Source organism: Ranitomeya imitator, chromosome 4 (genome assembly GCF_032444005.1).
Source record: "Ranitomeya imitator isolate aRanImi1 chromosome 4, aRanImi1.pri, whole genome shotgun sequence".
NCBI lineage: Eukaryota > Metazoa > Chordata > Amphibia > Anura > Dendrobatidae > Ranitomeya > Ranitomeya imitator.
The window spans coordinates 163,565,518-163,578,123 of NC_091285.1; the positions used below are offsets into that span (position 1 = coordinate 163,565,518).

At 43.4% G+C, this 12,606-nt stretch overlaps 1 protein-coding gene across 2 annotated transcripts in view; it reads right to left on the bottom strand.

Moving 5' to 3' along the window:
• The window catches only part of DPYSL3 (dihydropyrimidinase like 3), a 220,980-nt gene that overhangs the window by 17,340 nt on the left and 191,034 nt on the right, over nt 1–12,606 (bottom strand). For both annotated transcript variants that reach the window (XM_069764077.1, XM_069764079.1), the window contains exons 3-6: nt 6,356–6,540; nt 3,774–3,938; nt 3,003–3,064; nt 2,632–2,712 (exon numbers count right to left, since the gene is read on the bottom strand). In XM_069764077.1, coding sequence (XP_069620178.1) covers nt 2,632–2,712; nt 3,003–3,064; nt 3,774–3,938; nt 6,356–6,540 — 493 coding nt within the window. The remainder of the gene's footprint in view (nt 1–2,631; nt 2,713–3,002; nt 3,065–3,773; nt 3,939–6,355; nt 6,541–12,606) is intronic.

Genomic DNA, 12,606 nt, shown 5'->3' on the forward strand with positions numbered 1-12,606 from the left:
CATCTTCATAGGTCTACAGTACGTAGCCCAGAAAGTACAGGCTCCTCTTCTGCTCACTATTCCCACTACGCTGGAGTCGAACGCTCAGTTTCTAATCTCTGGAAATGTTCTTTCCTTTCTTCAGGGAGCAGATTTTGAGCTCAATGACTTCATCCTCTCCATTTTGGATTCCTGACCTCTTGCTAACATTTTGTATCAATTAAAAAGGGGATATGTGAATGAGAGCCAACAATTGCAGCTCAGAGTTTGGAAGGGATTCTGGTAAAGATTCTATTGACACAGCGGCCAAAACTGACTCCTTTCATCATAGCAATCCCATGTTCTGACAGCGAGAGTTATGAAACGGTCACCATCCCCGAAATATATAGTCTGTTTATGGAAAATGGAGCTCGGTAAACTTATTTCACTGATGTAAGGCAGCAGGATTAGCATGCTTTCCTTATTTAGGAGAGGAATTTCACATATTTTACTTCATTTGTAGATTGAAATCCCCAAATATATGTTGAATTTATGGTTTGCTTTGATCTAGTTTTGATCAACATATATTTGTTTCCGTTGCTACAAACGATCAGTTGGCACAGCTACCCCAGCTTATTAGTGGTATAGCCTCAGTGCCAGGCCACCGTTACCGCAGCTTTATCTTGCAGATATCGGATGACCGCTATAAGGTTAATATCTGATTTTTCAATACTAGTCTGTCAGCAGCACAAACGGTGAAGATTCTCTGATGCTGCTGTAAGAGGGTGGACAAGGAGTCATGTCCCCCTGAAAAAGACGTTGAGACAAGTGTGCTGAAGGTTATTTTTGTGTGTGGTTATAGTTCTGCTGTATTTATCCCTATGGTCGTCGTCTATGTCAGGTTCCTGCAGTGTTAACTGTAAGGCTGGCCCCTCGAGCGGAAAAGGCGGCTCAATAGGGGAAACAGTGGAGAGGGTAGTGAGTAGTTAGTGTTGAGTGGTCAAAATGTTTGAGAGGAGGTGAATGGGTGAAGGTAGCGTTGTAGTTCCGCCACTGGTAAACCTCAGTATGGAAAGGAACTAGTTAAAGAGGAGGCAGGACATCACAGGCAAGAGGGGACCCCTGCAAGATGAAAGCTTATAAGTCCAAGAAATGTACTGTCCAGCGAGAAGGGGACCTTAGGACAAGGTAGGGGCCCTTCTGTGGATACTGAAATAGGATGAAACGTCTCTGTGAGAAGCCCCTGGGACTGATATAAGGAAATACTGGGGGTATCACGGTTATAGCGACACACCAGGACCCGCGTGACTCTACCCCTAGGAAAATGCAGGCAAATCCAACTTCTCCCCAATTCCCTGCAGTTCCTGCTTCCAAAAACAACATGCAAACTGCAACTCTGGGAATGGAGTGGTGTATTGTATGGAAGATGATGAAGAATGTATAACCGGTTATCCCCTGGTCACCAGTTTGGCTGTACATAAAATGGACATTGACAGGTCTGGCCTCGTGATTGAACGAGACGAAAAGCGGAGTCCACAGCTCTACGGGATGCAGACATTTTCCAGCACGGAACACCGAATTGTGTTTTATTAGAGATTTACTTGCCGTGTTTTATTAATGATTAGCTTACTCATCAGTTCAGCCTCAGAAATCAATGTTCCAATTCAGTGACAGAAAGCAGAGGAAGACGTGCTGTTTAGACAGGCAGTTGGGAGAGTGCCTTTGAAGGGAGAGAATCGAGGGCGATGTCCTGGAGAACATGGATGAATGGCCTATTGAGTTTGGACATCGGTTGCTGGCTGGAGGAGCATCCATGAACTACGGTCGTGATATATACAGTATTGCCTGGAGGAACATAGCCTGTGACTGCACACTATACCGTCTGGAAGATAATGAAAGCTGTGGGCCAACCAAAAGTTGTTAGACAGTGGCTATCGTCTAATACGAGGGCAGTGGAACTACTTATCCCAGGTTGGGAACTTGTGGACTGAGGACATTGCATGTTGGCCATCTACCTTGATTTGTTGTACAACCATGGTTGTAAGGAATAAAAGATCATTGGTTGGACTAGGAGGCATGAGGTCAGTAGTCCTGTAGTGATAATGTACTGCTGGTAAAACACTAATTTTATTGAAAACAGCAAAACACAGCAAATGACATCCCTGAAATCAAGGTATCTACACCTAGATAAAGGTGCTCTCAGCTTACCTAGGAAAACCTGCTGACAGATTCCCTTTAAAAAATCAGATTGGTGGGAGTTGATACCCGGCTTCCCCTTCATCAGCTGTATTTAGCTCCGAAAGAGACTGTATGTATCCATTGAGCAGAGCGAAACAGCATAGCTCTACTCCATGTGTAGCGGCTGCTGCTCAGTACAGCAAAGCCACACCTATTAAACGGAGTAGAAGCTGATCTGCAGTTCTGGCGAATGGCCACTAAGCGGTGTAAGGAGCTGTGATGTTCTGCTCCATACACTGCCTACATCTGGGAGTTACTGATAACAGCAGATCATCAGGAGTGATGATTATCAGAACCCCACTAATCTGATATTAATGACAAATCCGAAGGATAAGTCTTTATTGTCCTATGTAACGAACTGCTATACCTATAAATCCATCTAATATCGTACACATTTTCTCCACTGCTGTTAGCACATCGGGTCTTGTCACTTACCTGGGCAATGATGTCTCCATTTTCAGCATGAACCTGAGCAATTGCCCCCATTCCTCCAAGGAAAGTAAAGATCTCATAAAGCTGGAATAAACAAAACGAGAAAGTTAGATTTGAAAACAGAAAAAAAAAAAGTTCCATGTTTATCACAAAAGCAGAACTTTTGGCGATTGTTTGACAGCTGTGACGCCATTACATGAATAAACAATATATAGGAGAAACAAGACAGGTCCCTTCATATTGGGTCAAGCTTGTACACACATAGTAATTCTCCAGATCACAGCTTTGTTTCCCACAGACACAAACGAAGATAAGAAGAACGTTCATATATTTGGATTACAGCCCAGAGAAGAAGGAAATCCAGTAGAATTTACCTCGGTGTTGGACATCTGATACATATCTTTATAGGCCATGTAAACCATGAAAGAGTTAACACCTGGGAATAAAATAAAGCAAAGATGGAAAGTCAGTGTCAGATTTTTCCTGTGTTCTAGCTAGGGACATGTGATAATTACTACACTCCTGTGGAATGGAAGGAGCTGGCTGCAGAACCTCAACATGTAAGGAAAACTCTTGTTTGGCATCGCTACCAAGTATCTAGGTCGGAGAGAGATCCCAGACGGAAGGGCCATACACTAGGACGCTAATAAAGCAAAAGTGCAACCTGAAAGTGTGCCTAAAATAACACCTTCATGGCAGAACATATAAGTCATGAGCGCCTCCTCAGATGCAGGAAGCCTGGGCATGGCGACAAGGGAAAACACCGCTTCTTCCACCTGCAGCAGCCTGGTACTGCAAGAGAGAGTTTCACTTCGAAGGATTGGCGCCAGCTTCCATGACAGACCCAACAACAGGGAATAAGTGTCATAATATCAGTGGGCTGATGTCTAGACCTCTAATCCAGAGCCAATAGTCCCAGAAAATAAATAGAAAAGACACATCGAAAGCCAAACATGAGACTTCAGGAACCTTATTCCCTTTGCTGGCCTTAAGAAATGATGCTTTTGGTGGCCAAACGGCACAGAAAAAATGTGACAATGAATACTTACGGGTCACACTGATCTCCACCGTGTGACTAATATTAATAATAAAAGACAATGCCTTATCTACAACTAATCACTGGAAGGTAAATGATGTGGCATCACCTTTCTGCTTCACGAGTGATTCCACTTCTTGTCTCACGCTGTCGTTCCAGTGGGTGATGTCTACATGTAGGGAATAGTCGCAGCAGGCCTTGGCATCAGCCCACTCTCTCCACTTCTCAAAGGCTTCAATGACACTGGATTCTGGTTCTGGGATGACATGATCCACTGAAAAAGAAAAAGAAACACGTTAATGGCCGACATACGTTGTTCTTTGGCACCAATTCTTAAAGCCATCCATAAAAGACATAGCTATCAGCCAAGGGCTTGGCCATTCCCTATTTCACCCAACTCCACCATTATCAAGCACATTCTCTTTGGCAGAGCATACATGCTTCTTTCTCTGTTGAGAGGGGAATTAGCCATGGTGTCAGCAGCTTCTTTAAGATAACAATTCCTTTTTCTTCCAACAGGAGTATGATCCAGCCCAAATCACCCATAGTGTGGACAGCTGAAAGGGAATTTGTCTGCACGTTCTTTCTTCCCTAACCGTAGGGCATAACACAATGACAGGTCCCCTGATTATACTAAACTTTAGGTCTCCACTAGTGATGAGCGAACGTGCCAGTAAAATATGTTGGCTGCATGTTGCGCAGTTGTTAGACAGCCGCAGCACATGCATAGATAGCCTAACAAACAGGCAACCCCTGCATGGGTTGACGCTGTCGAAGAGCCGCGAGACATGCAGGCGCAGGACTCTAATATATTTTTTGATTACGCTAAAGTCACTCAGTTAGCACCCGAGCATGCTCTGATAACACCTTATCCCAGCAAGTTCACTCATCAATAGTCCCTACCTTACAGAAATATAGTGGGGGGAATAAGTATTTGATCCCTAGTTGATTTTGTAACAATCTATAATTTTAATGGTAGGTTAATTTTAACATTGAGAGATAGAATATCAAAAATAAAGTCCAGAAAATCACATAAATTTAAATAATTTATACTATTTGCATTTTGCAGTGAGAAATAAGTATTTCATCCGCTACCAACCATTAAGAGTTCTGGCTCCTACAGACCAGTTAGATGCTCCTAATCAACTCGTTACCTGCTGGAATAGGCTTCAAAACCATAAGTAAGATGCTGGGTGAGAAGGAGACAACTGTTGGTGCAATAGTAAGAAAATGGAAGAAATACAAAATGACTGTCAATCAAAATCGATCTGGGGCACCATGCAAAAGCTCACCTCGTGGGGCATCCTTGATCATGAGGAAGGTAAGAAATCAGCCTAAAATTACACAGGGGGAACTTGTTAATGATCTCAAGGCAGCACTCAAGGACCACTGTCACCGAGAAAACCATTGGTAACACATTATGCGGTAAAGGTTTAAAATCCTGCAGTGCCTGCAAGATCCCCCTGCTCAAGGCGGCACATGTGCAGGCCTGTCTGAAGCTTGCTAATGAACGCCTGGATGATTCTTTGAGTGATTGGGAGAAGGTGCTGGGGTGAGATGAAACAAAAATTGAGGTCTTTGGCATTAACTTAACTCGCCGTGTTTGGAGGAAGAGAAATGCTGCCGATGACCCAAAGAACACCGTCCCCACTGTCAAGCATGGAGATGGAAACGTTATGTTTTGGGGGTGTTTCTCTGCTAAGGGCATAGGACTACTTCATCACATCAATGGAACAACGGATGGAGCCATGTAATGTAAAATCCTGAGTGACAACCTCCTTCCCTCTGCCAGGACATTAAAAATGGGTTGTGGCTGGGTCTTCCAGCAAGACAATGACCCAAAACATACAGCCAAGGAAACAGAAGAGTGGCTCAAAAAGAAGCACATTAAGGTCATTGAATGGTCAAGCCAGTCTCCAGATCGTAATCCCATAGAAAACTTATGGAGAGCGTTGAAGCTCCAAATTGCCAAGTGACAACCTCAAAATCTTAATGATTTAGAGATGATCTGCACAGAGGAGTGGACCAAGATTCCTCCTGACATGTGCCCAAAACTCATCATCAACTACAAAAAAACGTCTGACTGCTGTGCTTGCCAATAAGGGTTTTGCCACCGAGTCTTGTTTGCCAGAGGGATCAAATACTTATTCCTCACTGCAAAATGCAAATACATTTATATAATTTTTACAATGTGATTTCCTGAATTTTATTTTTGATATTCTCTCAAAGTTAAAATTACCTACCCTTAAAATTATAAATTGTTCATGTCTTTGTCACTGGCCAAAATTACAAAATCACAAAATCGGCACAGGATCAACTACTTGTTTCCCCCACTGTAGGTACAAACCTGTAAACATGGTGGGTGGGGAGGTGCTAAGTGGACACATCTCCCAGAACTTGCCATTTTCTACAAACACGTTTTTAGCAAATTACTACAGTGCTTTAATGTATAACATAGTTGACTGTAACCAAGGAACCTGCTACATCATGCCGCCTGCTGTTGGCGCAGTATGAACATGCTTTCATGGTGGCAGTAGATAAAGTAAGTGTCCAGTGCAATTCCAATGGTGGATCTACTGTAAGTATCTAGACTAAGGGTAAACTTAATAATTAACAGATATTTCAAAAAATATATAAAACAAAAAATATATATATTTTTAGTAATAGAAATAAAAACAAAAAACCACTTACATATCATGGTGGTTCCTCCTGCAATAGCTGCTTTGGTCCCTTGGAAAAAATCATCTACTGTCGTCATCCCTCTGTAGGGCATCTGTAAGTGGGTATGGACATCAATTCCACCAGGAATCACCATCTTCCCATTTGCTTCAATGATTTTTACACCTCCCGGAACAATCAGGTTGTCTCCAATCTGCCTATGAATTAGAAAAGTAAAAAAAGTGAATATAACATTTTTAGATACCAGCACTGTGGGAAAGATTAGATACTTGCTCCTTCATCCATCAGATGCAGGAGCTAATGTCTGAAGACCAAATGATAGTTGACCAATTCCCGAGAGTATGGCGTACGGATTCTGTTTATGGCGGTCTGTATACTTCCCTAGCTGACTTACTAACCTCCAACTACAACTTCAGATTCTCACGGCTTATAATGGTCCCAATCATTTCCCCTCTCTTCTTACCACCCCTTACTTTTCTCAACTCTAAAAACAAGGCAAAGCCTTCTAAAGGTTACTGTGAATGGCCCCAGGGTGTGCAGATTTCCCCTCCAGATGTCCATGCCCTGAGACTGGCCGGGGACACACTAGTGAGTGTGCAGTAGCGGTACGTGGAGGGGAGTATAGGACTATTTTTTATTACCACATTCTGGGCCCATTAACAATCATGATTAAAGTCAGGAAAACCCCTTTAAACTGTTTAATGTCTTTTTTTCTTATTGGTAGAGTTATGCTTTACACTGAAAGATGTAATGTGTTTATCATGTTCGTTCAATGACATATTCACATTCTGTCAGTTTGTGATCTTTTGCCATTGAACCTTAATGAATTGCATTCTTTTTAGATGTCGTTGAGAAAATCCAACAATGCGGGCTGAAGCCAAGTTTACAATTAAAAAAAGTGTTAGCAGCCCACAAACGTGCTTTTTTTATGAAAAAAATGTTGTTTTTTTATTAAATGTAATAAAATTAAGAACAGTGAAAACATTGCACTGTTTTGATATGTCAGGAATACATGACAAAGCTACATTGGTAAAGTCTGCTTTGAGACAACCACTCTACATCCAGAAGCTATATAGAAGTTTAAAGAGGGCCTGTCATTAGCTTACAAATAAATTAAATAAGGTAAATACCCTGCAAGAAGTCCCTCTGATTCATCCGCTCTTTTCCACTTTGTGTTGCGCCAGTTGATCGCAGAGATATTCACATCTATTGCCTTGGGTGGCCAATATGTGAAATCTCCGACTGCAGTCCAAATGGCTGAGTTTTCTCTGGTGGCATGTTCTTCCATCCCTCCCTCCCAGACGCTGCCAATCACAACTGGAGACTGTTAGATCAGCTGCCGATCTGCGAATGGCTGCATCTGGGAGGGAGAGGTTAAAGCGCATGCCACCAGAGAACACTCTGAAGGGACACCCAGTTGGACTGCAAGGCAGAGATTTCACATAGTGCCCTCCAACAGCAACAAATGCAAATACCTCTGTAATGGAGTGACAGAGTACAAAACTGAAGAGAGCAGCAGAATCAGGGGGGCTCAGGGATTTTTACAAGGTATTTAATTTGCTTTAAGGAAGTGACAGATCCTCTTTAAACCCTTCCCGACAAGGTATTTCCATTAGTGTGGATTGAGATTCCGGTCATGCACTTTAATCAATAAAGCAACATTCAGCCAACAAAGGCTAAAAGAATACTGTGCTTCCGGCAAGCGAGAATGTCGCTATACCACTTTTTGCTGGATAGAATAGCATGTTTGCATCCAGTAAATAGATGGATAATGTATAATTGAAGAAAAAGACAACATTCTAAGAAACGTGCCATTGATCTAGAAGAAGTCCGTTGGCTTACAAGAATGGGACTCATTAAACACAATGACGAGAACTGCCCCTGACACTTGCCTAGACTGGATACATTGGGCAAACACAGCTGTGATATATTATATTTGTACTGGGTGTTTATCTCAGAATCGGCACCATGAAATATTATATATTCCTTGCGGTGGCAGCTGCAGGAGAAGTCTAAGGCTGACTGCAGCTTTCCTAAGCGGTTTTTAGGGCTGTACATCTGATTGTCAGGATTGTTATGGCGAGTATTTCTTGAATTAGCTTTGTAGTAAAATGAAGAAATATATTTTGCGGTTGTGGGTTAAATTCCATGACTCAATTACTTGTGGAAGAGACCAGAAGAGTCTAGGATGGCATAAACTGCCCCAAACAATAACAAAGGCCATTATTCTATACAGGGGCGGACATTCCGCCGATTCAGCTACACTGGGGCCCGGAGGTGGAAGGGGGCCCATGCAGGCAGGCCCGGTGTCACCACCCAGCAAATGTCGGGTCCACTCACGGTCGGGGACACCGGCTCGCTATGGGGGTGCCGGCGTCAGTGCTGTTTTAAATACTTACCTCCGCAGGTCCTCTCTCTTCCACGTCTACTGACTTCTGATGTCTCAGGACAGAGGGCGCGATGACGTCACTACTGTGTGTCCTCTGTCCTGGGCACAGCAGAGACAGAAGTGGCTAAGGAGATCGGCCCTTTTTTTAATTTTATTTATGGATCATTATATGGGACCCATTACTATGGATGGAGCAATCTATGGGGCTCATTATTCTGTATGGAGCAATATATGGGGCTTATTCTGTACAGAGCATTATATGGTGCTCACCATTCTGTATGGAGCATTATATGGGGTCCATTATTCCGTATAGCGCAATATATGGGGTCCATTATTGAGTATGGTGCATTATATGGGACTCATTATTCTGTATGGAGACTATATGGTGCTCATAATACTGTATGGAGCTTATATGGGGTCCATTATTCTGTATGGTGAAATATATGCGGCTCATTATTCTGTATGCAGCATTACATGGGGTCCATTATTCTGTATGGAGCATTATATGGGGTCCATTATTCTGTATGGTGAAATATATGCGGCTCATTATTCTGTATGCAGCATTACATGGGGTCCATTATTCTGTATGGAGCATTATATGGGGTCCATTATTCTGTATGGAGCATTATATGGGGTCCATTATTATGTATGGAGCATTATATGGGACCCATTATTATGGATGGAGCATTATATGGAATCCATTATTCTTTATGCAACAACATGGAGCAATATAATGGGCCCATTCTGTTTGGAGCACTATATGGGGCCCATTCTATTTGGAGCACTATATGGGGCCCAATCTGTATGGAGCACTAAATGGGGACCATTCTGTATTAAGAATTATATGAGGAATTTGGGGCAACTTTTTTCTGTATGGAACATTATATGGGCCCATTATTCTATATGGAACATTATATGGGCCCATTATTCTATATGGAACATTATATGAGGCGCTTTATACTGTTTGGAGCAATATATGGGGTCCATTATACTGATCAGAGGACTATCTGATACCCATAATACTGTATGAAGAAGGGCTATATAGTGCCCGTAATAGTGTATGGAACACTATGTGGTGCCCATAATACTGTATGGAGGACTATATAGGAGGAATTTGACTTTTGTAAAGGGTACACTGCTGAGGACAGTTTCTACTGGTAGGACACAGTTATCAATATCCCTATACCTCTAATACTACAGCTACTGAATCCCTGAAACCTGTGGACCCTCATTCACCTGAATCCCCTCTGCTGTATGGTATTGTAGAATTTACAATAGATATCACTCATGTAATGTAAGAAGTGAGTGAAATATTTGGCATTCTACTATACCATTATTTCTTATCTGTGCATCATGAATCGTGGTATATGTTAAAGGGGCCCACTGAGACTCTTTTGCCCGGGGCCGACGAACACCTGGAGCCAGCCTTGTGTGTCAGTCTGTGCATGTGTGTGAATGTATGTATATCTATGTGTGTGTGGACCTATGAATATATGAGTGTGTGTGTGTGTGTGTAAATGTAAAGATTACCGTAAATGTAAAGATTAGGATCATTCTTAGGATCCGTCCGTGTAGTTAACCATAATATAAACAAAATAGGTAGGAAGATAAACAATAAAGGGAGAGGAAGGAAGGTATAGGTATCTCCTCACCAGTGGCAACGCTGACCGAACGTCCCCGACGCGCGTTTCGCCGCTTCTCAGCCCTGCTTTCTCAAGAGCTGCTGAGCCCCCCAGAGATTCTGAGAACAGGAGTCTGCAGTCTCGTCCTGGATGGAGCAGAGTTGTACATGCCCGTCCTCTGCTCTCTCCATTATCTATAGAGCTGCTGAGCCCCCCAGAGATTCTGAGAACAGGGGTCTGCAGTCTCGTCCTGGATGGAGCAGAGTTGTACATGCCCGACCTCTGCTCTCTCCATTATCTATAGAGCTGCTGAGCTCCCCAGAGATTCTGAGAACAGGGGTCTGCAGTCTCGTCCTGGATGGAGCAGAGTTGTACATGCCCGTCCTCTGCTCTCTCCATTATCTATAGAGCTGCTGAGCCCCCCAGAGATTCTGAGAACAGGGGTTTGCAGTCTCGTCCTGGATGGAGCAGAGTTGTACATGCCCGACCTCTGCTCTCTCCATTATCTATAGAGCTGCTGAGCCCCCCAGAGATTCTGTGAACAGGGGTCTGCAGTCTCGTCCTGGATGGAGCAGAGTTGTACATGCCCGACCTCTGCTCTCTCCATTATCTATAGAGCTGCTGAGCTCCCCAGAGATTCTGAGAACAGGGGTCTGCAGTCTCGTCCTGGATGGAGCAGAGCTGTACATGCCTGGCCTCTGCTCTCTCCATTATCTATAGAGCTGCTGAGCTCCCCAGAGATTCTGAGAACAGGGGTCTGCAGTCTCGTCCTGGATGGAGCAGAGCTGTACATGCCTGGCCTCTGCTCTCTCCATTATCTATAGAGCTGCTGAGCCCCCCAGAGATTCTGAGAACAGGGGTTTGCAGTCTCGTCCTGGATGGAGCAGAGTTGTACATGCCCGACCTCTGCTCTCTCCATTATCTATAGAGCTGCTGAGCCCCCCAGAGATTCTGTGAACAGGGGTCTGCAGTCTCGTCCTGGATGGAGCAGAGTTGTACATGCCCGACCTCTGCTCTCTCCATTATCTATAGAGCTGCTGAGCTCCCCAGAGATTCTGAGAACAGGGGTCTGCAGTCTCGTCCTGGATGGAGCAGAGTTGTACATGCCCGTCCTCTGCTCTCTCCATTATCTATAGAGCTGCTGAGCCCCCCAGAGATTCTGAGAACAGGGGTCTGCAGTCTCGTCCTGGATGGAGCAGAGCTGTACATGCCTGGCCTCTGCTCTCTCCATTATCTATAGAGCTGCTGAGCTCCCCATCTTCTTTTCTTCACAGGTACCGCAGAATGGTTCAAATAAGCCAGAACACGGCTTTAAATACTTAAACAAAAGCCCAGCAACACGTTGTTCACCAATAAAAAAACGTTAAAAGAGCGCCAATTAAACTGGAGAAAACCAGTTTTAAATGACCTGAACTTGACCACAATTTCCAACAAATAAATGACCAGCCATGAGGGTTATTCATAGTCTGTGTGGCCATGCGACTCCCCCCCCTTTATTTCTTTAATTCATTGTAAGGGGGGGACTACCAATCCATTCATGGCTGAGCTGCAGAGTCCTGTGGTCAGTCCCCCAAAAGTCAGAAAGTTATCTCTCATCATCGGGATTGAGGATCACATGATTTCTTTGGGACCAGACATACAATTTAATATAATACATACATGGTTGGGCACAGCAGGACCGAATCCGAAAGGAGATAAATATCTCCATCTCAGTAAAAAAAAAAAAAAATATATATATATATATATATATATATACAGTGCCTACAAGTAGTATTCACCCCCTGCAGATTTAGCAGGTTTACACATTTGGAATTAACTTGGCATTGTGACATTTGGACTGTAGATCAGCCTGGAAGTGTAAAATGCACTGCAGCAAAAAAGAATGTTATTTCTTTGTTTATTTTTTTTAAAAATTGTGAAAAGTCTTTTCAGAGGGTCATTTATTATTCAACCCCTCAACCCACCAGAATTCTGTTTGGTTCCCCTAAAGTATTAAGAATTAGTTCAGGCACAAAGAACAATGAGCTTCACATGTTTGGATTAATTATCTCTTTTTCCAGCCTTTTCTGACTATTTAATACCCTCCCCAAACTTGTAAACAGCACTCATACATGGTCAACATGGGAAAGACAAAGGAGCATTCCAAGGCCATCAGAGACAAGATCGTGGAGGGTCACAAGGCTGGCAAGGGGTACAAAACCCTTTCCAAGGAGTTGGGCCTACCTGTCTCCACTGTTGGGAGCATCATCCGG